The 26,848-nt window shown below is 38.9% G+C and overlaps 3 protein-coding genes across 4 annotated transcripts; all 3 read right to left on the reverse strand.

Annotated features, from left to right (window-relative positions):
- Positions 1-2,393: 2,393 nt before the first annotated feature.
- Positions 2,394-5,721, reverse strand: LOC105047032 (uncharacterized). Its single transcript, XM_029265139.2, is given in 3 exon segments — positions 2,394-2,807; positions 3,426-5,430; positions 5,433-5,721. Coding segments are annotated over 2 exon segments (1,896 nt in total). The 5' UTR covers positions 5,557-5,721; the 3' UTR covers positions 2,394-2,807; positions 3,426-3,658.
- A 2,368-nt stretch (positions 5,722-8,089) lies between these two features.
- Positions 8,090-19,145, reverse strand: LOC105047031 (AP-1 complex subunit mu-2). The gene is made up of 11 exons (XM_010925812.4): positions 18,646-19,145; positions 18,261-18,407; positions 18,074-18,136; positions 17,769-17,945; positions 17,572-17,675; positions 9,606-9,713; positions 9,271-9,367; positions 9,041-9,138; positions 8,811-8,952; positions 8,563-8,685; positions 8,090-8,490 (listed from the first exon to the last, which is right to left on the reverse strand). The coding sequence occupies exons 1-11, from the start codon at positions 18,772-18,774 to the stop codon at positions 8,392-8,394; spliced, it is 1,287 nt and encodes a 428-aa protein (XP_010924114.1). The 5' UTR covers positions 18,775-19,145; the 3' UTR covers positions 8,090-8,391.
- A 2,360-nt stretch (positions 19,146-21,505) lies between these two features.
- On the reverse strand, positions 21,506-26,688 carry LOC105047129 (lysM domain receptor-like kinase 3). 2 transcript variants are annotated; one of them, XM_073259298.1, is made up of 11 exons: positions 26,011-26,472; positions 25,800-25,831; positions 24,052-24,252; positions 23,751-23,890; positions 23,577-23,666; positions 23,393-23,498; positions 22,872-23,023; positions 22,602-22,699; positions 22,364-22,502; positions 22,100-22,198; positions 21,506-21,961 (listed from the first exon to the last, which is right to left on the reverse strand). In XM_073259298.1, exons 1-11 carry the CDS (start codon positions 26,286-26,288, stop codon positions 21,797-21,799), a joined length of 1,500 nt encoding a protein of 499 aa, XP_073115399.1. In that variant the 5' UTR covers positions 26,289-26,472; the 3' UTR covers positions 21,506-21,796. The 2 variants fall into 2 exon arrangements, with proteins under 2 accessions (XP_073115399.1, XP_010924244.2); XM_010925942.4 differs by lacking the exon at positions 25,800-25,831 and having other exon boundaries at positions 26,011-26,688.
- Positions 26,689-26,848: the final 160 nt, after the last annotated feature.

A 26,848-nucleotide genomic window follows, 5' to 3' on the forward strand; every position in this document is an offset into this window, starting at 1 on the left:
GATGGGCTAAAAATGATATATGATGTTGAGATATTAACCATTTGGCCTAAATAATGATAGTATGCATCGAGGAGCAGCTTTAGGCTTAATTTCCTAATTATACTAAATCATAGTCCTACAAGCAGGCTTGGTCTACTCCGTATTATAGTCCCACATTGATTAATAAAAGGAGTACCTTGTGGGTTTGTTAGTTTAGACCGACCCTTCTCTCAACAAATCAAATTTTTGGATTGTAAATCCATGACAAATGCTATCAAAACCAGACCTATTATATGTCACGACATCTATTAGTTATATGGACAACATTTATTGGTTATATGGGCCTCTCAGTACCCATAAATGAGCCGTCCATCTCTTGAGTAAAAGTTAATTTTAAAACGAAATTGGATGAGAAAAATTGTCATAGTCTCCTCTTAACTAATAATACAATGCCACATGAATTTATTAGCCTATCTCGATCCTCCCAACAATCAATCCTATCTCAAAAAGGATAAAAAGGAAAGTTGCAAGATAATCAAATTGACCAACCTAAAATTAGTGTACTATCAATTTTCACATCCGTCCTTGAATTTTTTTTTTTTTTAAAAGTCTATTTCTATTAATAACTTTTATATTGGTTGATCACTAATTTGTACTTATTATAGTTTATACAACATCGTCAACCAATTATGTCTAGAAAGGATTGTTAATAATATCTACATCATGTTTATTTATTTTCTATATAACATATTAATAATATAATTTTTCTATATAATATATTAATAGTATAATTAAGTAACTTTATATGTGTGTGCATTACGATTTGCGTTTACACCAATGTTTGGAGACCTATTCGGGTTGGCGGGGTCAAATCACCTGGCACATCACTAGGCATCAATAACTTCCATGTTGTGTCAAATAAAAGCCATTGATCCGAACGGTTTTAAGTGTTCGAACCATCCAAGTTGGATATGAGTCGACCAGTCCAAATGAAACAATAATGAGAAAAATATTTATAAAAGACATGCAGAGAGAACCACAATCTCCCCATTGAATGATTCAGTATTCCCCTCTTCAGCCCAAGGAGAGGAGGAAGGCATTCGTCATTATCATCCTCCTCAAACTTAACATCACAGACATGAAAGACTAGCTAGATCCAACTAGCGCGAAGTAGTTGAGGTCCCAAAATCCACGGTTTATCCATGCTCCAACATTCTTAATCAACTGCTGACTGTAAAGAAATATGATTAAGTGTTGGTCAGCATAGTTTTGTTGGTTGGGGACGGTCCAGTTGGTGAGAAGGAATACGCTCTTCGCAGAGAATTCAAGAGGAAGATCTTGAAATTACTCATTGCTAATTAATCATTGTTGATGCTGAGCAATAAAATGTTAATTGCGTTATTAAGAAAACTACGACCTTTTAAGGTATCAAAAGCAGGACTGACATATGAGGTAAGACTATGAAACTCCATTGAGTATGTTTTGGTGCAAAATGAAGCCTAATATATTCATGTTTTGATTGTTCTCTCTTGCCCCAGATAACGTATACCGTCCTTCTAAATCTTCTGTTTCTTCTACTCAGTTCTATTGTGTTATAATTTTGAGTTGCCTACCTAAATTTTTGACTGATATGGTAACTCAAGAAGATGAAGTCTTTAAAATATCAAGATGTTATGGTTGGATGTTGATATTATCCATTACTGGGTTCCTTGTTCATTATGCTTTAAATCTTCATAGGATGTTCTGAATCATAAAGCTATCAAAAGTTTTTAAGGATGAGAATAATTGCATAATTTTAGAAATATTTTAGCCGATGAATAAGAAGTGATATATATTTTTAATTCTTAATCACAGGATCCAACCCATGGTATTTGGTGGTTAGAATTCGGATCAGGTCTACTTGTTGGCTACCGGCCATCATCCTTGTTTACTCACCTAGCACAAAATGCAAGCATGGTGCAATTCGGAGGAGAGATCATGAACACCCAGCCATCAGGATTCCACACGTCAACCCAAATGGGTAGTGGCCATTTTTCCCACGAAGCCTTCAGCAAGGCATCTTACTTCCGGGATATACAAGTTGTTGATCGGGATAACAGCCTCATACCCGTGCCAAATCTTCGGGTCCTTGCAGAACATCCAGACTGCTACAACAAACAAGGAGGGATCAACCATGATTGGGGAAATTATTTTTATTTTGGAGGCCCAGGAAGAAATGTAAGATGCCCTTGAACAATGGAAGAGTTTTTTTTCCCTTTTTTAAAAGAACGGAAGGTTGCTTAATTGCCTTACAATCTTTAGGCTTTCTGGCAAAAGCATTATCTTTGTTTTTCTTTCTTTCTTTTCCTCTTAGTTTTTTGTTGTTTGTTCTATACGACTTCAAGCCTGTGTAGATTTTGGAAAAGATACGGTGGTTATACAGACTATGGATTATGATTCTATTTCATTTAACCCAGATATAATGGACATGTACATTTTCGTAGTCACCTTTTTGTTACTCTTCCTTCTCTCACCTTTGCTGCAAGAAAGAACAATAGAACATTTTGCTATTTGGAAACTAAAATTTTCTCTAGGGTCGGAATTTATGTGCGTATAGGTCCCATTAGAATGAGACTTGAGGTACTTAGTCCTAGATAAAAGATTGAGAAAAAACTTGCTTACTCACAATCCGAAGGCCCAGCAACGGTGACGGTGTCCGAAAGCCATCAACTGCTGGGCAGATCAAAGCAAAATTCTTCTCTCTCTCTCCAAGTCTGAGTCACATTATCATCCCCAAGACGAAAGACATGCGGCACCTTTCGGCTCACTCAACAAGATTTTCCTGGAGACTAGCCAATTACAATAATAAGAAGCTTGAAATCCATGCAGCTTCTCTTTTAAACACATTACAAACAAAAGCCTACCATGATAGACGCACAGCTAAAAAGGTTTGTTTTTCATATAGATGAGATTGGCAACTTTAGATAAGGTTGGTGCTGGATTTTATGGTTTATAGATATGGTGGAAATATGCAATAATAAAATGCACAGGCCTTGTAGGTTTTGGGCATGGAAGATACATTTGGTATATTGTTATGGTTGCAAAATAGAATGCTTGCCACATATAATACATGCAATAACATTAGAGGAAATCTGGGGCATGACTGTATGAGACATCAGAATTTACCTCTGATTTTTAACCTCTTTCTACGTGCTTATAAAAGTCAAATAATTTGCATTAAGAAATTGAGATACAAGGCTCTAAATTAACAGTTCAATTAGTCTAATAAATTTCCAGTTTAAATAATATGAAATAATATCTAATCCATAAAATTCTTAACAAACATTTCTATTGGTTATAACATCTTCTGCCAGAACAGAAGTTTCTGGTTGCATGTAGGCATTTAAGCAGAGTTTCAAAATATATAGAAAATACCATAAATCAATTGCAGTCTAAAGATTAAGTACCTGTCAGATAAATTAGTGAAGAACGAAAACCACATCCTCTTTCTACAATAGATGGAAGGAGTTCCATTTTCTTTGTCAGCAAAAATTCAGAAGTGGAGCCCTCTGTGTTACCCATCCCAAAAATGAGAAAAGAATATTTTCCGATTATTCTGATGTACAAGTTCTTCTATAGCCATCTGAAATTTTCTTTCTTCAGGTATATGATTGATCAAGTTGAAATTCTAACCCTAGACTTATCCACAACTATGACTTCTTGATAGTCCATAGATCAAAGACTTGCATGTCTCCCCATTCGGCACAAAACCCAGTTTAACCATCCTGTCCTGCAGCTCCAATGTCTCACTCATCTGCCTCTCCTCACAGTATAGCCTTATTAGAGCATTGTAACATTTGTTGTCATAAATCTGAAACCTTTCTGCAAAGTACTTCAGGAGTGATTCTGCTTTAATAAAATCTCTTTCCTTGCAGCACCCACAAACCAAGGCAGAACATATAGCAGAATCTGGCTTAAGACCGAACTCAATCATCTCCATCATCAAGCATTCACCCTCCAAAATTCTACCTAATCTACAAAGGCAGCTTATAAGGATCCGATACATATCCCGATCAGGCCTGATACATCTGTCAATCATTTCATTCTTTAAATCAAAACCCTCTGATATACCATCACAATTGCAAAAGGAATCGATAAGCAAGTTATAAATCTCTAGAGTGGGCTCATGCCCATCATCTAGCAACCAACTCACCAGATTCCTCGCCGCATTAGGCCTCTTCTCCATGCACAGCGCTTCCAAAAGGCATTGATACACATCAAATGAGATAACAACCCCAAGCTTCCTGAGCTGCGCAATTAAGTTCAGACAAGGAAGCAATCTCCCACACTTTACATGTCCTTCCACGATCACTCTGCAAGTGAAGCTATCCGGCATAAAACCGTCCGAAATCATCTCCTGCAGCAACGACCTCATCTCCCTCGTTCGACCTTCTTTACAGTAACCTTGGATAAGAACACCGTACGAGTAGCCATCCGGGCTCAAACCTCTCTGAAGCATTCTGTTGAACAACTGGTGCGCCTCCACCACCTTCCGATACCTGCACAGCCCATTCATCAGAACCGTGTAGGAGACCAAATCAGGCTCGACCCGTCTGCGGTACATGATCCGGTACAGATAGAAGGCGTCGTCCAATCTGCCCCTCGTGCAGTACCCGTCGATCAGAGTATTGTACGTGACCACATCGGGATCGAACCCTTCCAACTCCATCTCCTCCAAGAACTCCCTCGCCTTGCCAGCGTCCTCCTCGCCGCGGCACAGCGCATGGATAAGTATATTGAACGTGTACGAGTTGGGGGAGACTCCGATCCTCCTCATCTCCCCATAGACATCCCAGCAGCGGCCAAGGCGATTGGATCTCACCAGGGAGTTTAGGAGGCAGTTGAAGGCATTAGCGTCCGGGGCGAAGCCGAGGTGGATGGCCCGGCGGCAGGTGTCGAGGGCGTCGGCGATTCTGCCGAGCTTGACCTGGACCTTGACGAGCATGCCGAAGACGGCGGGATCCCAGTTGCAGCCGGCGGCGGAGGAGGCGACGAGGGCTTGGAAGGCGTCGAGGTGGGGGTGGGTTTGGAGGAGCTGGGCGAGGATTTGGAGGGCGTGGGAGAAGCGGCGGGACCAGGTGAGGATGTGGGCAAGGATGCAGTAGCTGTCGGGGGCGGGGGGCGGGGTGAGATGGGATTGGGCCCATCGGAAGAAGTGGAAGGAGGGGAGGGGGAGGGACTGGGAGCGGAGGAGGACGCGAGAGATATCTTGGGGGCCGAGATAAGGGAGGAGGTGGGCTTCCTGTTTTAAATGGAGAGGGGGGATGGGTTGGTGGTTGTGATGATGATGATGATGATGCTTGAGACGGGAGCAGATGAGGTCGACGGTGGTGTTGGAAGGGTTGAGGGAGAGAGGGAGGAGCGAGGGGAGGGAGTTGGAGATGGGTGGCAGTGGAGGAGGAGGAGGAGGATCGGGGATGCAAGTGTTTGGAAGGAAGAGAAAGATGTGGTGAGGAGAAGTGTTGTTCCACACCCAGAGAAGGAGGCTTTGGGAGTGGAGGTGGACTTCAATACACTTGCGATGGATGTCCGGTACATCACAGAGAAAAGCCAGAGCGAGGAGGGGGAGGGGAGAGAGGTGAGAGGGGATGTAATTTTGCGCCCGCGTAAGGGACGTCAACTAAGGGTTAATTATGCAAAGGAAAAAATAAAAACTCTGAAGTGTTTAGAAATTATTAATTTTATTTTAAATTTTGAATTAGTACAATAGAACCATCCAAACTTTCGAATTTACCCAATTCGGACCAGATTGTAATTTAAATCGACTCAGCGCAACAGAATTGCTAGGTGATATAATGTGACATATTTATGTAGCCTCCTTTTGTCATATTTCAGAATTGCATGACAATGCCGTCACGATAGACTAACAATAACCACAGTCAATTGAAAGTTGGATCATCTAATTGTACGGAATAAAGATTCAAGATGGTATTGAAAATCTTTCAAAAAAATTAAAATTCTTTTATATATTAAACCTTAGCTGAATATTTTTTATTTTTATTTTTTTTATTTTGGTAGACATGCTTTCCTTGTATGTAGAGAAGGAATGATACGTTCAAAAAGTGCATACAGTACGAAAAATGCACATTATTCACGTAACAAAGAAACAATTATTTATTCGGTGACATCTAAAAGTTACTATTGAATAAATATTATAATTGCAGTTGTTAAAATAATTATCGTAGAGAATTCTATGATTTAATAAGTTTTTAAATCTAATTGCACGTTAGAGGGCACACTCACTCCAAATTAAAATACTGCGTCTTGAAAGAGATTGGAGCCTTCAATCTACCCCAGAAGTACATTCTCGTCCCCAATTTGTAAACGCTTGGCATCATTTTATTTTACATCATCATTTCCCATTTCATCATTAGAAATATTTTTCATTATCTACTATATACTATATATGACGCCAAAACCTCAAAAATCCAGCATAACTTTGCTTCATGCCTCTATCAATATTTTTTATTTGCTAATGGTTCAAATTTCGAAGAGAATTGAAAGCAAAGAAATTTCCATCTCCTCTAATAGGGTATCTAATATATTTAATATATATATATATAAACAGGAATCTCTCAATAGAGAAGCTTCCATCCGTCATGTGACAGTAACATAAGAATAATATTTTATATTTTGAGTACGCATTGGAGTGGATTGGAGAGTTTGATTGGGTTCCATCGACGTCTGGAAAAAAAAAAAAAATCAAACAAAAGCCTAGCTTCGAGACTCTAGCCCCTTATTCCGACAATGGCATCCTGCTGGGTCCTCTCCTCCCTCCTCTGCTCCTCCCCCCGCCGCTCTCCGACGCCCAAATCCGCCTTCCCAAACCCCCAGAGCTCTTACCCTTCCCCCATCTCCCGCGCCGCGTCTCCCTCATCAGCTTCTTCTTCTCTCGCGTCGTTGAGTACGCCACAATCGCAACGATGAAGGCCCCCCATCCCCACCATCGCCTGCGAAAGTCCCGATGGCAAGATCACCGACGAGTTCACTGGTGCTGGCATGATAGGCAGCATGTGCCAAATGATCGGTACCGTCATGGACGTCCAATTTGATGAGAGGCTGCCACCGATCCAAGGGAGAACATGGTGAGGACCATCGCCGTGGATGGGACTGGAGGGCTCGTTTACACTAAAAAGTGGGTATTTACACTAAAAACTATTATATGCTTGACGTTGTATCTTACATCAATATACAATTCTTTGCACTAAAAACTATTACATCCTTCATGTTATATCTTATCTCTCTCATTCAAGTTAAGAAGTAAGGTGGAGATTGTGTATGAGTTGCATGATTTAAGCAAAAAATCAAACAAGCATGTGGCCATTCTAGAAGTGAAAATAGTATAAATATTATTCATTCGGATCCATTTTCATATCCGAATCATTTCGGATATGAATAAAAATTTAAAAATTGATTAATATCCATACTTAGATCTGTATCTATCAAAAAAAAAAAAAATAAATATGAATAAATAATTATCCAATCTATATCTAAATATCCGAATCTATGTATAACAAATTATATAATTTTACATAATATTTATTAATTTTTGATAAAAATATACAACCATATAAATATATTATTAACTTGATTTATTATCTATTTAATAATATTTTTGATTCTGTAATCATAATATTTAATTATCTAAATAATATCTATAATTATATCCATATTTCTGACATCCAAATTATATCCATATTTATTTAAAACAAATATGGATATAAATTTTTACATCCGAATAATATCTATATCCGTATTTATATTCGTCAAACAAAATAAATATGAATATAAATACAGTAATATCCGATCCGTATTCGATCCATTTTTAGCTTTAGGTCTTTCATTTTGGAAAGTTAATAAAAAAAAAAAAAATTCCATAGAGCTGTGTATTCCTCCCTAATAAGAAAGCCACAAATTGCCTAAAACCCAGTAGGTAACCTAGCAATACTCACCAAACCAGACGGCCAAAAACAGGTCAAGCATGTATTATTTCACATTAATACATCAGGGGATATATTTAATTAACCAAAGAAATATCAGATATAAATTCCAACATATGTTCTGTGAGACATCAGAAAACAGAGGCTATCATCCAAGTACCTTTTTTGGTTAAAACCATCCGAGTACTTCACAAAATCAGGATTATCTGAAAAATTGCACAAACAATCTCTTTGGATGAGCATCATGCCCTTAAAAAATGTCTATGTATCACAAGATATCAAAGAAGTTGAGAAATGCTGCTTGGTTGGGCTTTAATGCACACACCAAGAATGAAGATGAGTCCTTGCAAGCCCCTCTAAAACTAGTTGTATTCTGAAATCCTCAAGCCATGTATACCGGTATTGGATCGACAGAGAAGAATTCAAAAGTAAACTAGATAAGTCTCAGTTCGTACTCGCCGGCCATTGTGATGTATCGCACCCATGGCAGGGCCTGGTATCCACTCTTCTCAATGATCTTCAGGTACCGGACCTATGAAATACATAGTTTTATAAGGACGAAGTATTAATTCTGTGAGACATAAAGTTACAAGCATCAGCATACCTGTATTCCAGATACAGTAAAATATGGAATTTCAAACTTCACACGTATGGGAGCCTTTTTCTCAGGTGTCGCCTCTTCTGCAGTAATACTAGGAAGACTAAATTCTGCCCTCAACATATACTCCTGAACAAGTGGTTTTAGAAACAATTCAGTATCCACAAAGGAGAGGGGGCAAAATGCACAAAGACTAGAACCATCCTTTCAAAATGCAACTAGATGGTTTTGATTGAAGAAGTTTTTACTCATACCTTGCTACCAGGAAAAGATTTTATTTTCCAGACCAATGCGTCATTTTCAGGTGCATATGCAGCAGAACCCAAGGAAGTCCGCACATTAGGATTGATGGCATCTGAAGGCACAGGCAGCTCAATTTCCACGTTTGTTGCAGTGCTGTATATGGAAAGAAATGAAAATATTAACTCTTAAATAATATGGACAAAGAGGTGCTGCAAATGATTGACAAAAAGTAAAAGATCACCTTCGTTCCTTAAATTGACTTCTTGCCTTTACCATTATCTCTATACGACTTCTCGAATGTCTCTCAATTTGAGCATCTACCCAAATTAAAGGTTTTACCTAAAGAACCAGCATCAACAAGTGTTGCAGGAAAAATAAATGTAAGATAGTACTAGGAAGGGAAAGATTCAATAACAAAAGCTCTGACCTTTGTAAACACATTTCTATAAAAGCAAAAAGCGCAAAACAAACCTGAGTACTCAGTCTGTACGTCATCAGATCAAAAGACCCATCTGGTGGTACAAAGGATATAGTCCTATCATTCTCAAATCGAGCCAAACGCACACACCTTAAAAGCAAGTAAACTGTTAGACTCTAAATTGCATTTAAGAACAGCCAACCGCTGGTAGCTCAGCAGGTTGGCACCTCTCTCTGTCCAAATGAAAGGTCTCAGGTTTAAACTTGAATGGTGGTGAGTAACAACCATATTCTCAAGAAAAAAGAAAATCCATTTAGAACATGAATCTTGATGGGACACACAACTAGAGTAATAACAATACAGATAGACAGAACACAGGTCCACATACTGATGAAACTTGATGTCATCCAGATCTATGGCTTTCCCCTTTGTTGCTCGACCTTGAGCTTCCAAAAGTACCCTGTCGTTTAGCCCAAGTTTACACTCAGGCATTCCACTGCATAGAGAATGCATGAGTAATTATGAGATGTGATGTATATAATGTTTGTGAGGCAGAAAGCTGATTATGCTAGCAAATACTCCAAGAGGGATAAGTATGTGATCGCTGAGGCATGCATTTGCCTTCAATAATGAGAATAAATTTCTAAACTAGATACAGTGAGAAAAGAGTTATCAAACTAAAGAAATTTTAAGACACTAAATGCAGGAAATCGTCATAAACAAGTACCACGATAAAGCATGATCATGTCCAACATGTGAAGCTTTCTTACAAAATAAAATCACATAATTGAATCGGGCCTGCTTAATATTAGTAAGCTCTCTTAATCAACTTATTGGATTGTTCACTTTCACTTGGTCCAAAATATTCATGGTGAAGAGAGAATAGATTCCAAGTTTCATCTCCTCTAGAGCTGCAAGCGGATTGGGTCGGACCAAGGATAGGAACAACCCAAATCAAATCCCATTTGAACACATGTCAAAAGATTGAACCCAAACCTAATCCAATCCCATTATGTTTGGATCGCATCATATAACACTAATTTATCAATCCATCAGATTTTTCAGGTCCAACTGGGTCAATATTAATCCTAACATAAATCACAATAAATATATATAAATTGATTACCTGATCATATCAAAAACATCTTACACAATAAAATAACATTATGCAATATGTAGACATTATCAGATATACTATATTTAAGATTTGATTGACAACCATTTATAGTTATAATTAAAAGCATATATTATTGACTAACTGTAGGACAAAAAGAAAACTAATTTCTTATATTCAAGGAGGAATCTAAAGTATAAATAATACTAGTTTGGAACCAGTTTGGGTTCGGATTGGAAATTTAGTGATCCAGATCCAGTCCATACCTAAGCCTACTCGAAATAACTGCAGTTTGAGTTGAACTGCATTTATGTTGGATCAGTTCCAGATCGAAAACGAGACAATCCAATCCACTTGAAGCCCTAATCTCTTCTACGCCCTTTTTGTACAAAATTCTCCAGCAGGATTTTCTTCAGAATGTTTAGATTGCAACCCATATTCCTCATCTCAAGACCCATTTATTCGACTCTTGGGAACCAGCTTGAATATTTAAGAACTACCGCTAACAACTAGATCAAACCAATTCGACCATAGAAAACATACATTGAATTCGATAAACTCACCACATATGCCGGTGACATCTCCAGTTTACTATGTCACGATTACACAGAATATGAAATATCTGAGACATCCCAAAAGATTTTATGGTTTTTTCTGTAGTTTTTCCTTTATCTATTTACCATACATATTTCAATTGGTTAGCTTCATCTAGAACTTTTGGTGCCAATTACCCAGGCAGGCAAAACAGATATGAAAAATTAAAAAACTAACCCCTAGGGTTTGCTAAACCATCCGTCCATCTCAAACTGCCTAGTTTGGGGCATATGCCGAACCTTATTTGTGGCCAACTGGGGCGACTTCAACCGATAAAACCAATATATATATATGAAACAAGAGCCAAAGCCCCTGTTTCAATTGGGAGAAGGATGGACCCCCTCCTCCGGCTTTAACTAGACTCGACAGCAGCATAGCAGCCTCCTCTCCCTCTCCCACCTTCCCTCCCTTTGTCCTCCTCCGGCTTCCACTGAGTGTGTCAGCAAAGCGGCAACCTCACCTACCCTCTGGCAGCCTCCAGAGGCCCCCTCTCTCTCAACTTCCCTCCCTTCTCTTTCTCTTCCTCTCCTGTTCTCCCTCTACCCTCTCTGTGTGTCGGTTCAGGCCCGGTACAGAATGGCATAAGGGTGTATCGAACCATAACCCTAGCCGACTAGTCTGAGCCATGATACTGGCACAGTGACCCTTGCTAACCCTTGTTTCAGTCAGAACTGATAGGCAAATAAGAATAAGCAATGTCTGATGGTTTTTCATAGTTCTTTCTTTTATCTATTTATTATGCATATTTTCAATTGGATAGCTTCATCTGGAACTTCTGGTTCCAATTACCTGGGTAGGCTAAACAACTGTGAAAACCAAAAAATTAAGTCATGTCTCCATCAGAAAGTGGATAGGCAAAATAATAATGAATGTCCCAAGATATATGACTGTTATTTTCTAAGATAATTTTATCAAGAAAAGAAAATACCAATGGAAGGTTAATCAAAGGTCAACAAGTTGTCATTATCTGTAATCCCTCATCGTTCAACCCATGACATTAACATGGAACAATCATCCTTTCAAGATGAAGAATGTATGAGTTCACAATTGAAAAAAGAAAAAGAAAAACGTGACTGATTAAAAGGCTATTCTAGTAAACTAGTAATTTGGAAACATGTCAATAATTATCCAAAGTATTAAAGAAAAATTTACTAGTTTATGTTTGAATTAGAAAAATTGCCAAACAGGGCAATCATCTATGAATCAAAATTGCCACCTGATTTCAGTCAAGAGGTAAGGCCAACAAAAAGGCAGTTCTAATTTTGCTTGACTCACTTATCTACATGCAGAATTCAACTTAGAAGAAATTGGAGACAATTTAAAGACCATCAGTACTGGCTTTCAACTCTACTGTGTTTCTGACTAAATCAGTTTTGAATACAATAATGATGCCTCAACTTAATCTCAGAATCAACCAACTAGCATCAGCATCGGTATCTAACATTCATATGAATTCACCCAACATGGGCATCATAACCTTTCCAATTGAAAGAAACATTACAATTGTGGCCAAATTGTTCTCTTGATCTGGCTTGGTTTTTTTAACAATTCATTACTCTATGGGGGCGAATGATATAAAGATAAGGAAAATGCTTGGTGGACTGCCTTATGAGACAAGTCCCATGAGATGACATGCATCCCTCCTCAGCATGACATCAGCTGGGCCTATAACAGACTTTTTTTTTTTGGAATTCAGCTGATGGTATCCTGATGAAAAAGATATGACATATCAGCTGTCCCACGGGACAAGTCCCATAAAATTGTCCACCTAGCACTGCTCTAGAGATAAAAACACTGCTAGCAGACATGGCCCGAGCTTTTACTCCAAGGAACCACAGAATGTATTTTGCTTGCATCACTAAATTATCACAGATGCTTGTGTTGATTAGTGTTGAAGATGTGCATTTCATAGTTTTAGTAATCTGTCATACAAATTAATATTACACAAACATGTTTACATAGCAAAAACAGCAGTATAAAACTTTTATGATGAAACTACATGGAGACATCAAACTACATTTACAAATCAAATACCACATTCTAAGTATACAAAGAGTATCAGTTAGCAAGCAGCTCACATAATGGTGATAACTTTGGAAGCTTATATACTTACGTAACAATAGTTTTGAACCTTGGTCGAATGTGGAATAAACATTTTTATAGCATTAATCTATCGAAGCTGTTGTTGGTCCTTCAAATCCTTAAAAAGTAATTGAGTATTACTGGTGAACAGTTTCAGATCCCCTAGGTTGCTCAAGATGGTCTAGCACAAGCTCGCGATGAAATCTCTGTACTGCGCTTGGATGCACATGGATACAGCTTGCAATACACACTACCACAGATGGTAAAAAAGTACACACCCCTGTCCAATGCTGATGACCTTCTAACAGAGGAGATTAGCAAACTTTTGGGGCCAGAATTAGCAGCCAGATTTTTTCCTTTTCTCCTCTATCTCACATATATTGGCCATGAGTCATATATGCATACTTGAAAACTTTGTTACCTATTATCTTTCTTCTAGACAGTTCTAGGGACGAGTCTGACTCTTTCTGAAAATATTAGGGGCCTGTTTAAAGGTAGGCCTTGGTGCAGTTGCCCCATCGTAACATGGGTGACACAGATTCGAAACAAGGAAACAGCCTCTCCAAACACGGGGGTATGGCTGCATATATCTAACCCACCCCAAACCCTACAATGGCGGGAGCCTCATGCATTAGGCCACCCCCTTTTTGTTTTAGGGTTTAAGAAAGAGACCTCTATAGTTCAGATATGAAACAGAAGCAGAGATCTAATCTGTTTTTTTCAATTCACTATCAAGCTGAGTTTTCTCTGCTAGCTGATTGAGAATTTGATATTCCACAGAATGCCTGTAAATCTGGAAGAAATTTCAGATTTCACAACTTACATTAATGCCTGAGAGAAGGTAGGGGTAAAGTTGAAACTTCATATATACTTCCATGCTTTTAAAATATTGTTTCTAGCTATTGCAGCTGAAGGCATTCTTACATGCATTTTCTCAATAGTTTCACATATCACTTCTCATACATTTTGAGTGAGAAGTGTTATAATATTATAGGGTTAGCTATTTAATACATAAAAATACTGGCCATTGTGAAATATTCCTCAATTATTTAGCAACAAATCTTCAATCAATTTCCATAGTTCCTTTCTTTATGGTTCATAGACCTCTTAAAGATAATGTCAAAAAGATACATACAGAAGGTAATAGCTATGAGACACAAACTAGTTATCTAAGATACCATACATTTAATGGGGGAAGAAAATAGGATTCCACATAGACGCCTTCAGGTTTATGAAGGAACCTCCACATAGTAGAGAGCGTATAAAGATATTTAAGAAATAAAAGAAATTAAGAAAAAGGAGTTGGGTTGTCAGGAGGCCTTTAGCATAAATAAAAAGTATGTGACAATGTAACACAAAAAAAGAAGTATCACCCAGTATTTGTTTAAGCAGCAGTTAATTGTGTAGTTGGTCTAGGAACTGAAGTGAAACTTTAACTCCAAATGGGTGTGGCAACTTCAAATAGAATTAGCTGTTACATTCTTTTCGGGGAATATATATGCCTTTTATGTTGGTTGCTCCAGTGGGATGAGAGAAATGTGGTTCTAGTTTCCTCTTTCACAAAAATCATCAGACTCAACATGTCCTCGCTAGTGTTTCTTATGTGGCATGAGAAAAGCACCCTTGATGAGAAATTGGCAATTGCTCATAGATTTTTTTCGAACAAATTGAGGTTCAAGAAAGGAAATAAGGAAATCAGATGCAAAAGAGAAATTAAGGAGAAAGGGTTGAATAAGAAGCAGACGAGAGGGGTAGAAAGGGCTGTATCCAGATCTAAGCCACAACATATTTTAAGAAACTTGTTTCAACACCATTTGCTAACACATAATGATTGAATCTCATGATGGATTTCTCTCCAATCAAATTCATGGAAAGAAGGGAAATGAGTCCATTGAAGGATGAAGAGAAAAACTAAGGAGAAAAGCATAACTTGAAAACAAAGAATCAGTGTTATCTATAGATCGGTTTTGTTCTCAGATCTGATCTAATATTAGATTCAAATATGTCAACTTTGCAAGAAAAGGAAAAATGAAAAAGAATTGAAGGAGGGAGGACAAGGAGAACAAGGAGCAGGAGAAACAAATATGTGCAGAGATCTAAGTCAAATATAAATACTAGAGTCTAAAATGTAGAAGAAGAATAAAAAGACAGTAAGGAAGTCTTAGGAGTAGGGATGTGCGCAGTTCGGTTTGGGTTGGCTTGGGGTCAATTTTCAAACCAAACCAATTTGAATTGGTTTTCTAAAACCGAAACCAAAACCAAACCAACCATGTGCAAAAACCAGTTCAAACCGAATCGAAAAAAATCAATTTAGTTCAGTTCGGTTTTTCAGGTTGTGGGCTATTGGGCTTATGTCAAATAAGCAAATTATGGGATGGGCTAAATAGAATGCTATCTATTTTAGTTTTTTTCTGGCCATGCTAAATAGGCAGCTTATAAGATGGCCTAAATGGGTAGCTTATGGAATGGGCTAAATGGGATAAATATAGAAGTAATGAACTAGTGGAGCTAGAGAAAAATATAAGTGAATCAATGGCAGTTCATACACACACACACCCATGGGTCGATTCAGTTTAAATCAGGTTTTCAACATTGAAACCAAAAACGAACTGATTTTTTTTATTTCTAAAATTTTTAAACTGAAACGGAATTGAATCTAAAGAAACCAATCCAAGCCGAACCAAAATTAACAGTTTGGGTTGGTTTTGTGGTTTGATCGGTTTGCTTACGCATCCCTACTTAGGAGAGGTATAGGCAAATTTAGAGTTGTATTTTTATTAATCTTAATGAAAAAACTTAACTAAGTAATCCAAATACAACTACATCGTAAATCAACAAAGGAGGAGACGCCAAGCAAAACTATTTTGAACATAAAATGGAAATTAGAATTTACCCTACTAAATGCTAATAAATAGCCCTAATAAAACCTAACCAATCATCTCTGCAACCAGCTGAGTAATAGAAAAGAATTTGATTATGGATTAAAGTTTCCTGCTCAATTCAGTTTTATTATATCTCATATGGTGGTATCAGGTGCTTAAAAGCAACACTGGAACATGCATACTCCCAACCAACGTTCGCCCTATCGCCCCATACCAGGTGGTACGGGCTTACCATGCCATATCGATATGCCGAACCATCCCGTACTGACATAGTTGTACCGTACCATATCACGTACCGACACTATACTGGGATTTCACTAGTACGGGGTCTAATGCCGAGACAACGAACCTTGCTCTCAATTTTTTTTTTTTTTGTTCATGATCCTCAATCATAGAATTTGAAGCAAGATATCTAAATTCTTGTTGTGAAATTTTCCTGGATCTTGTTTTTATATCATACATATTTTTTAAATTATGAACAGCAGAAATTTTGTTGTTCTTCTGATTTCTTAGCTTTCCTAATTATGACTATGTGATCCTTTTGCCATAGAAAGACTTCTGCCTCACACCCAAGTACTTGCAACCAATAATTAAACATAAGTGCAAAAAGACACTAGGGAAAGGATTAGCAAAGTGTTCGCAGTAATTAGAGGATCTGCCACTTACATGCATCAATGCCTAATGGAAGCCCTAATGTAGGAGCATTTAGAACTTTGTCACATGTTTTAATGACAAAAAAGAGCATTGCATCAGCAAAAGCAACAAATATACCATGAAACCTATTCTTGGCAATGGTAAAGCTAAAATCTCTTAGTGGCCTCCAGTTCCTTGGTTGTAGTTGCTTTATATGGTGGAGCTAAGCTTTCTCACTCCAACAAACCTAGCTTAACCTCTTACTTCATTCTGTACCCATCTAGCTTCACTTTCATATTTTGTATGTTTTATTCTCAAAACATAGAACAACAAGAACGTCATTGCTAGAAAGGTTAGTGTTCCTCCAAGTAGAGAGTCACTTTTGCATCCTCTTCAAAGTTGGGCCCCAATCTCTCTTTCTTTACTTGATAATACAAAACATTCCACAAAAATGATGGACAGATCCATGTAAGCAATGTTACATTCTTCAGGCTATCATTTGCAATAGATTAGCATATAATGTTTTAAGGTTTTATAGTTTTTGAATTCTATATTGTCCATTTATGGTTTCTTGTAGATACACATTCTAAAAGGTTCTCATTCTTTTTTTCCTCCTATTTCTTCAATCCTTGATTATATACTATATTGAAAGATTATCTTTCGATGTAGTATATAATAGTTGCATGACTTCCTACAAGCCATTTCTTTATTAGAAAAGAAAAGAAAAGAACCCTACATCTCATATCCTGTCCCTTGTGGATATAATATCTTTCTGGTTACCAAAAACATCAATTTCCTTTAGGAGCCTCATGGAGCTAGACATACAAGGATATGGATTTTGGTTCCATGCTACTAAATATCAACAGCAACATAAACAACGGTTGTCAGCTTTAGTTAGAGCATGATAATATGAGGTATGAAAAAGTAGACTTAGAAATACAACAATACTGAGAGAGCATGTTCCTGGTGCTGTAAAATGATAGGCAAACTACTTCACAGTTGGTAAATGAGTAGATCAACATGGAAGAGGGAAATGAAAAGCTTTGCACCTCAGGTATGTTCTCATTTTCAATGCCCCAACTACATCTGAACGAATAATTTGTCCATTGCTGTTTACAAGAATATTTACACTTTCCACCACATCCAAAAACACCTGAGAGAACAAGAATTCATGTCTTTACAGGGTACCATGCAGCTAATGATTAATATAATTCACTATACCAAAAACAGGTAGAAAACAACCTACTTCATTTTTCTTGTACCGTATCCCTTCACTACGCCAAGACACTGCATTTGTAACAGCCATTGGAGGCCTCTGTGTAACTTCCATCCTGTATGCATCTGTCTTTATAAATTCGCTAAGAATCTTAGCTTCTGTGTATTGTGGGTACCCAAAGTCCATCATTTCATCAAGTAACTCATACTGGAGAGATATCACACCAAGCACAATCAAATCATTTTTCCAAAAAAATATATATATTTTTCTTCTATGTATTATTAAGGTTCAAGGCTGGGAACTAACAACACAAAGTTCAAAATTTGTCTACGTACCACAACAACAAAATTATCTCTTAAAGATTCCTCCTCCAACTCTTCGAAATAATGTTTAAAAACCTGTCGCCAACCACATAAATCATTGAAGGACTTCAAAGCAAAACAGGCCACATCTACTTCCATCCGTTTGTAGTTACATGGAAACAGCAGCTGATGTATCAATATAATCACAGAGGCTACTCACATCGACAACACGGTGCAGAAACAGAAGAATGCTGGCGGCATTGCAGTTCTGCCTCGCTGCCGTCATCAGGAACAAGTTGTTGTGCTGTATGAACATATACGTTACTCCATTATCGAACACCACAGGAGAGTGAGACTCTGGATCCGCCTGCCATCACAAATCCAAACCAACAATGGTCCGACTACTCAAAAATAAAACCAAGAAATAGCAAAACCAATCTAAAACTACTCATCAGAGAGAGGGACCAAAGCCTAATATAAAGTCTCCAGGTAAATAAAACCAGCCAAACAAAAATGGGGGGATCTAGATTTAAAGTCAGAATCACCACTAGGAGATCGGATCGGATCTCAAAAAAAAACAGAGAGATGAGATTAGATGAGACTACCTCCTTCTCGATGAGTTTGGTGAAGACGCGCTCGGCCTGGAGGGCAGAGACGTCGCCGCGGTAGTCCCGCCACACAAGGACCCGGCCCTTGATGTCGAGGAAGAACAGCGCCGAGACGGCGCCCGCCATGAATTAGGGTTCTGTGGATCAGATCCTGGTCGGGGAGGGAGATTCCGATCTCACTTCTTGGACCTCGCTCGCCATCCCCAGAGATTCTCTCCCCGATAGACTTTAAAACACTTGCTCTTCTTCCCCCAGCCCACCCTCTTCGCTTCTTCTACTTCTCAAATGACGAGGAGAAGGGAGGCGGGGATTGGATCTTCTCCTAAGAAGGAGCGATCGACAGAAGAAGGTGGCGAGAGATTTGCTTTTGGTTGGAGGTGAGAGCCTGGATGTCAGGAGTAAATTGTATGTCCGAGAGCTCTTTTCCTGCCCTTCTCGCTCCACGGCAAGATGCCGAGATGCGAAAGGAGAAGCTCAACGCACTCGCGGCCTCCGCGTGCAAAGCGGTTCACCTTGAGCTGATGAGGTCCATCCGGACGTGAAATTATTGGTTAGACCCGATGGACCGTCTAATAAAAAATTATAATACTTTTTAAAAAAACATTATTATTCGAATTTAATATAAAATTTTGAATAAAAAAAATTCACTATTAACTATGATTGGCTAGCTGCAATTTTTATAATTTTAAATAAAAAAATTTAATTTTTTGAATAATATGATAGCTTATTATTAGATAGTCTAAAATATACATGATAGAATAATTTTAATCAATAATTTATCTTATCGGACGAACATGATAATCTTTGATCTAGATAGTCTAATTAGAAACTACCATGTTATACAATGAAATAAGTGAAAACCTAAAAAATTATATCCTCCATCAAGTAATGGTGCACCATGCCAACCCCAATTGATAGTTTCTGTGATGATATATCTAGCGCTTGATAAATGGGATTCATAAAAATCAATGACTATAATTGGTGTGGTGCACATGATATGAGATATAATTTCTCAACTCAACTTGAGTGTAGGGGGAGACAGGTGGGATAGGGAGATGTAGTCTGAGACTAATGGAATTCAAATCTAACATGAAATCTCCATCCAATGCATGTCACTCAATTCAATCCACTACTTGATTTTCTTCATGGTATATGTACATGGCCTGAAAAAGAAGAACAAGCTTTTTACCCAAAAAAAAAAAGAAGAAGATGAAGTCTTACTTGGATAGTTGACAAGATTGAATTTCTATTGTCGAAATTGACAAGGGCACACCAAAACATATTGGTTGATATCCATGTGCCGTATATGTGATTCTTAAGTTTAGAATTTAATTTAGCTAGGTTTACCATTTTTTTTGGGGGGGATCTAACTGCAACTTTCCCGGATCAAAACTTAAGAATTGAGCCACCATGGTATCTCTACAATAAATGATTTAGATAGCATAATAGAAATATCTTTGTGCAAGAAGCTGATGGTTTGGAAGGATAGGCGAGATATTTTTTTAATTCTCTCTTTATTCCTAACTTTAGGGTTGAGATCATGATCAGTATGACAGCATCTGTCCCAGTTTAAATGAACCAGTGGTTTCTCATAGTTCAAGTCATTATAGTGTGTGTTGGGGTGCATATATATAGGTAAACTCGGTTGACCCAAGTGGTCTGAAGTGGATCTCTCTACTTAAATTTGGTTAAGTCTGGATCCAATAATCAGTATTTTATGTTTATAAATTAAGGAGGCGGGATTCTTTATCTAGAAATGTTCATCTTCCTCGTTTAAGCAAAATAGGAAAAATACTAGCTTAACTTGAATCAACCTAGTTTGCGTTAAGATGTGCTTGGGAACCGTAGTGACTGTGATTATAGGGACAATAGTTTGGCAGCGCATGCATGCGTGGTTAGCTGCTGCTTGTTACAATAAACCTTCTGTTTGGGGCTGCCCCTCTTGACAGCAAAATTCTTTCACAGGTAGTCTTCTGGGACAGTTAAATTGGTGCTGTGAGTTGTGACTTGCTGAAAGTGGCCTCACAGAAATTATTGCATGCACCGGGTGCAAGTGAACCAAGGTAAATCCTAGAGTATGTGCACGGTGGATAGCGCACAATCGGGAATTGGTGAAATACAAAGGATAGCATGGCGTATCATCCACCGTGGGATTTGGGATTTTATGCGGTCTAATTACACCTGGTGCATGCAGTACGGAGGCCTTAAAATGGGCTCCATTACACCATGTTGGCAAACACATCTAGTGTACTTTTTTTAGATAAGCAAAATAGGGATGGAGGAGGCCACTAGCATAGCCATCTTTTTTGAAGATGACCATAAGAACTCCTATCCCACGGGAGAATATTTGATTCAGAGATGAAATTTGAAAAGACGTCGTTCTCCTCATCAAATGGATTAATCTGAGAACCAATCCAATGAGTGAGTACATCATCCTAGCATTATCAAGGATCAAAAGATCATATACCTCTTCCAACCCTCGGCCACAGGCTGTCAAGAGCGGTTATAACCACCATGGCATTTAATCCGCCAAGTCGCATTTCGAACCCAGGTCACTTGGGTGGAAGAAAAGACCCGTTCCACCGTACTTACTCACTGGATAGCCGAGCAGTCTTAAGTCCAGCACAGATGAAGTTCGGTGACTGGTTGAGTTCCCCGTATGCGCTCCAAGCTGCTTCAGAACAGGCATTGTTTAATCTAGCTTAAAGCAATTAAACTAAAGAAGGAAATTTTGTTGAAACTTCATTTTTATTTCTATTAAAAAAAAAACAGTTCTGCTACTCATTCTGGGCTGGATTTTTTTTCCCTTTTTCATTTGTTAATTCAAATCAAAATATGTGCTGTAACTTCTCTTCCATTCTATGAATAATTCAATCAAAGTTAGGTTTTAATTTTTGTTTTGAGCATAAATTGTCTATTTGGCTCCCCTCATTACTTCACTTTACATCAGTCTCATGTTCCTGAAGATACAGTGGTCATTGCTGTGTCATCTTTTTTAAAAGCCCTACTACTGATAAGCTTAACATTGCTGGTATCTGTCTCCACACTGCCTGTTTGATCTACTCCATTACAACACTCACCATAAAACCTGCTTCCATCAGTGGGAAGGAGAATAATTACATTTACATTTCTAGTTGAGATTAGTGTCTCATCTTCCATTAAACACGCCACTGAAGACTTGACTGTTTCCTCCCAGTGATGCTTCCCACTCAATGGAGGCCATAACGATCTGAGCCAGCTTCACTGTAATCTCCCTCATTTCAGGACGGTTCAGTGGCTCGTCGCTGAAGCACCACATGGCGATGTCGGCCATCTAAAATAGGTGATAACAATGGTTTCATCAGCAACTAGAGAGCAAAGACACGCAGATCAGCACATGCTTCAAGTGCCAATGTAGGTTTCTCTGCATGTAATTGCTCGTGAAAACAAGACATGACCATAGAAGGCTAACCTTGTATACTTCTTCGATGGGGTAACTGTCATTGAGATTCCCATCTATAATTGCCTCCAAAGCACTCTCTGGATCATCCTCTTGGAAAATTCCTTTCATCTGATCAGAAAGTTGATGTCAGTATATTCTTCTTCCGGTTGTTCAGAAATACTGATTTTGTGCATCAGAGTGCATTAAACTCCTACACCAGCTCCAAATTGGAGAAACTTCCAATTTTTAATGGCTACAAATTGACTGTATTTTTTATTACAACAAACAACTTACGATTGAGATCAGCGATTTCATCTTGGTAGGTTCCTTGTTGTCTCGAAGGAGAGCACGATGACCTGTTATCAGCTCTGCAATAACTACTCCAAAAGCAAAAACATCTGTTTTGGTGGTCATCTGGAGCTCACGGACCAACCTGTCCAAAACTATAAGATGTCATTCACAAACAACTAAAAGAATCAATGAGACAAAGGAACTGACTCTGAATAAAAATAATTGCATGATCTATACTCACTCTGGTGGGAGGTAACCAGGAGTCCCAACCAAACGAGTTGCTATGCAGTCATCTTCTGCACTGCGTTCCACAAGCTTCGCCAGCCCAAAATCTGCAACCTGTAATAATTACTGCACTTGAGCTTATTATCTCTTGGGAAAATAGTCAGCTGCAGATACCTCATGCAGTTGATTCTTAGCATAGTAGCAAAAGGGAATATCTAATCCTAATCTTTTTTGAGTTAGTTGAGTACATAAAAACATAGGGAATAGCTCAACTCAAAGGACTGACCTTTGCTCTCAGTCCATCATCCAGCAAGATGTTGCTAGTTTTTATATCGCGATGAACATATTGTGCCTTAGTATGATCATGGATGTACTCGATACCCCTGGCAGCATCCAATGCAATCTGCACTCTTGCATTCCAAGAGAGAGGCTGATGTCCTGCTTGCAATTTATGTTATACTTTGTACCCATAGTTCAATCCAGTTGTACGAATGAAAAAAAGGTTGCAAAGAACAGAAATAAAGTCACTTCAATTGCCTTTAGAGATTATTAGAAAATCATAAAATTTTGAGATTTTATAGTCTATTTACTTTTCCAATTAAATTTTTTACCAGCCCTGAAATCATGAAACTAAAGTTAACTAATGCAAGAAAACTTTTCATGTTCATTGTTCTCTCATCATCTTATTATATTTAGTTCTATTTGTGGAGCCTATTTCTTTTTGACAAGGAAACACATTGACATCATAGCAAATGTCAAACAATATTCTGGCACTATATGTGTATCTACCTAGGCTGCTTTGCTAACCTTTCAAAAGTGGATCATGAAGATGCTCACTGAGTGAACCATTCTGAACAAATTCATAAACCAAATAGAGGTTGTCATCACCTGCTGCATAACCAATTAGCTCAACCTGACAAAAATCGCATCAGTAGAATGGAATAAAACATTTTCTAGGGCCATTGTAGTGAAAAATCAAGCATTCAAGTACCACGTTTATGTGATGCACTTTGCATAACACCTTCAGCTCAGCAAAGAACTCCTTGGACTTGCTCGACTTCATCTTTTTAATCGCAACTTCCTGTAACAGTTGATCATAATCATGTATCATGTAGAACTACTGATTTGTGGAACTTGATCCAAGATAGAAATTAAATTCCATTACCTGCTTTCCTATCATTCCAAAGTAAACACTCCCAAATCCTCCCTCTCCAATCTTTCTAGTTTCATCAAAGTTAGCTGTGGCTTCCTTGACCTCCTCCAAGCTAAAGGTTACAGGTCTCTCGGACTCAAATGGCTGAACATCTGTCTATAATACTAACTTATTAGAATTCAAGAAAGTGTATAAGCCTAAATATGGTTGAGATGTACATACCGAAACAAATTGGTAGAGAGATGATTGTAAGTTGCTATCAGCAAAGAGTTAGAATTGTGCATTGGAATTGTTGTTTTCTGATTTATCTGACCTTCAGCAGTCTTGTTGGGAAGGTACTGACTCTCCAGGGCTGCAATACTCTTTGCGCTCATGGTTTTGTCCATTTTCTTCTCAAGATCTTCCTTCTTGTGCCAATGGATTCGATATCTCACGCAAATGATAGTTATTATTGCACTAACTACAAGGAAGGCCATTGGCAATGATATGCCCAGTCTCACTGCAAGCTTCTTTCCTGATTTGGATGCCAAAAAGGGAAAAACAAAAGAAACAAGAAAAATATGTTAATATGAAGTACTTATACTATGCTGAAGGGATGCAAGCATGCGAGTACACCAGCATATGTATGTGCATACCCAGAAAAGTTTATGTGTGTACCATAGAGGGATGCAGATATTGTATATAGGCAAAATAATCTCAAATAAGTATATATCATTTTCCTTTGTTCATATAATTGGCCTCTCTGTTATCTCAAAGGGATTTGTGACCAAACAAATTTTGCTGAATATTTGTAAAGGACCCATATTTAGTGGCCAAGCAAAAGCCAATCGAGATGAAGAGCCCCATGCTTGCCTTATCGTCTCTCCTAGGCCAAGATTTCCATTAGGTTCATCAAGAGTAGATTAGCATGGCTCACCTTAAATTCCAATTTGACGATGTAAGATCAAAGCGTATCTCCAAGCATTGTCCATTTTGAAGATATGAAGAAGTTACTTTATTGCTTATTTAATCAGAATTATATGGATCAACACTTGGGTGCAACACCACCATGGTCTGAACCAAATTCCTCCACATGGAGAGGAAAACCCGCTTTGTCATGCAAGCAAGATCTAGCTTTTATCTCTCTGTGTGTGTGTGTGTGTGTAAAGCCTGGGAGGGCTAGTCACCATCTGCTGACAGGCAAAGTCAAAGCTCATGTAGCTGGCACTCTGTTAATTAGGAGAAATTATACCCTACACTACACGTACCTCATGGCTGTACACACCATCAATCACAGCTGCTTGTTCCTGTGGGCCCCATTCATCAAGCACCCATCTCGATGCACAGCTATAGGAATGAGCAGCTCTGATTATCAGTATGCACGGCATGTGGTGCGCACCATGCAAGCAAGATCTTGCCTCTCTCTCTCTCTCTCTCTCTCTCTCTCTCTGTGTGTGTGTGGTAAAGCCTGGGAGGGCTAGTCACCATCTGCTAACTAGGTAAAGTCAAAGCTCATGGCGGGTGTGTGTAAGCCTGGAGGCTAGTCACCATCTGCTAACTAGGTAAAGTCAAAGCTCATGTAGCCGGCACTCTGTTAATTAGGAGAAATTATACCCTACACTACATGTACCTCGTGGCTGTACACACCATCAATCACAGCTGGTTGTTCCTGTGGGCCCCATTGATCAAGCACTCATCTCGGTGCACAGCTATAGGAACGAGCGGCTGTGATTATCAGTATGCATGTGCGTGTGGTCTGCACCATGTAGGATATAATTTCTTGTTAATTAGGGATCAAAGCAGGGGCTGATGTCGCTGGGAATTGAACCCTTGTCCGTTTACTTGGAAACGGCTAAGGGGTGATTAGGTGATACCATTCGAGCCAAAGTTCATTGACCTTTATCTTTCTACTTGGTCGTTCAATACTACGATTCTAGCAATTGCACAATAATAAGATCAAGATGTGAATTTCAATGAAAATTAGAATATGCTTTGAGTTGCCTGTCATGCATACACGAAACATATATAGGGCCCAAAATTGCTGATTTGATAATTCAATAATCAACAACCTCATATGTTTACCAGCAAATCTCATGAATTGCACCAATCTCCTCCTGTCATATAAGAATAGGTGGATGAGGAAATCGAGAACCACTTGATCACGAGAATAAACAAGGTTGCCAGACAACTATATATCTCAGTTTGTCAGCCTTTGCTTCTCAAATAAATGAACTTTGGAGGTGGACATGCAAAAATATAATAGAAGAAGAGGAGCGAGACCTAGTTTTTATACCTTTTCCAGACGATGTCTGCAGTGAAACCCTGATTCCCAAAGGCACAAAAAGCACCCAACCGGGACTCAGGTAGTTCGGATTCGTCACCATGCTGTTCATCCCCTGTATTGCACTGGCATCTGATGATAGCAGTTCCGCAATGGTGATAAGAGTATCTCCTCCCTGCACTGCATATGATACCACCTCCACCCTGGCATCCACCGCCGAGCAGCCGCATGGGAGGTGCACCGTGATGGTGTCGCCTGCGTTCAGTTCTGCTCTTCCTCCAACGTTCCATGCAAGCCCACTGAACTTATCGGCCGTGACACTGTCAACTGTGTCATTCAACTGCACCTTGTACTTGGTGTCATGGAGGAGGAAGGCAGAGCTGGTGGTGTTGTCTGGCTCCTCGCACACGCATGGGACCTTGACAAGGAAGTCAGTCTTGCCTGTCGGCCGGGTGATGGCCTTGATCAGTGATGCATTGGCTGAGTAGATGGATGCGATCTCCGAGGAAGGCTGCCCTCGGGGGTCGACGTAGAGGTAGGAGCTGCAGGTGGGGATGGAGGAGGGGCTGGAGCACCTGGTGGGGTTTATGAGGCTGGACTTGATTAAGACTGCTGGGAAAGGAGTCTCTCCTTTGGAGAGATTGGTGGATAGGAGGAGGGGGAGGAGGAAGAACAGGAGCTTGGCCATGACCAGTTTGGAGAGCTGAAACAGCTATAATGGAGGAGGAGGGAGGGATTCCGTTGTGAGAACGCTTCCTTTTCTTGTCTTGTTTGGTTGGTATTTTGTGTTTGCGACTACGTCGCGGTGCCGTCTGGTTACGTACCAACGCCGGATGTCTCTATTGCAATG

Source organism: Elaeis guineensis, chromosome 6 (genome assembly GCF_000442705.2).
Source record: "Elaeis guineensis isolate ETL-2024a chromosome 6, EG11, whole genome shotgun sequence".
NCBI classification, from domain to species: domain Eukaryota; kingdom Viridiplantae; phylum Streptophyta; class Magnoliopsida; order Arecales; family Arecaceae; genus Elaeis; species Elaeis guineensis.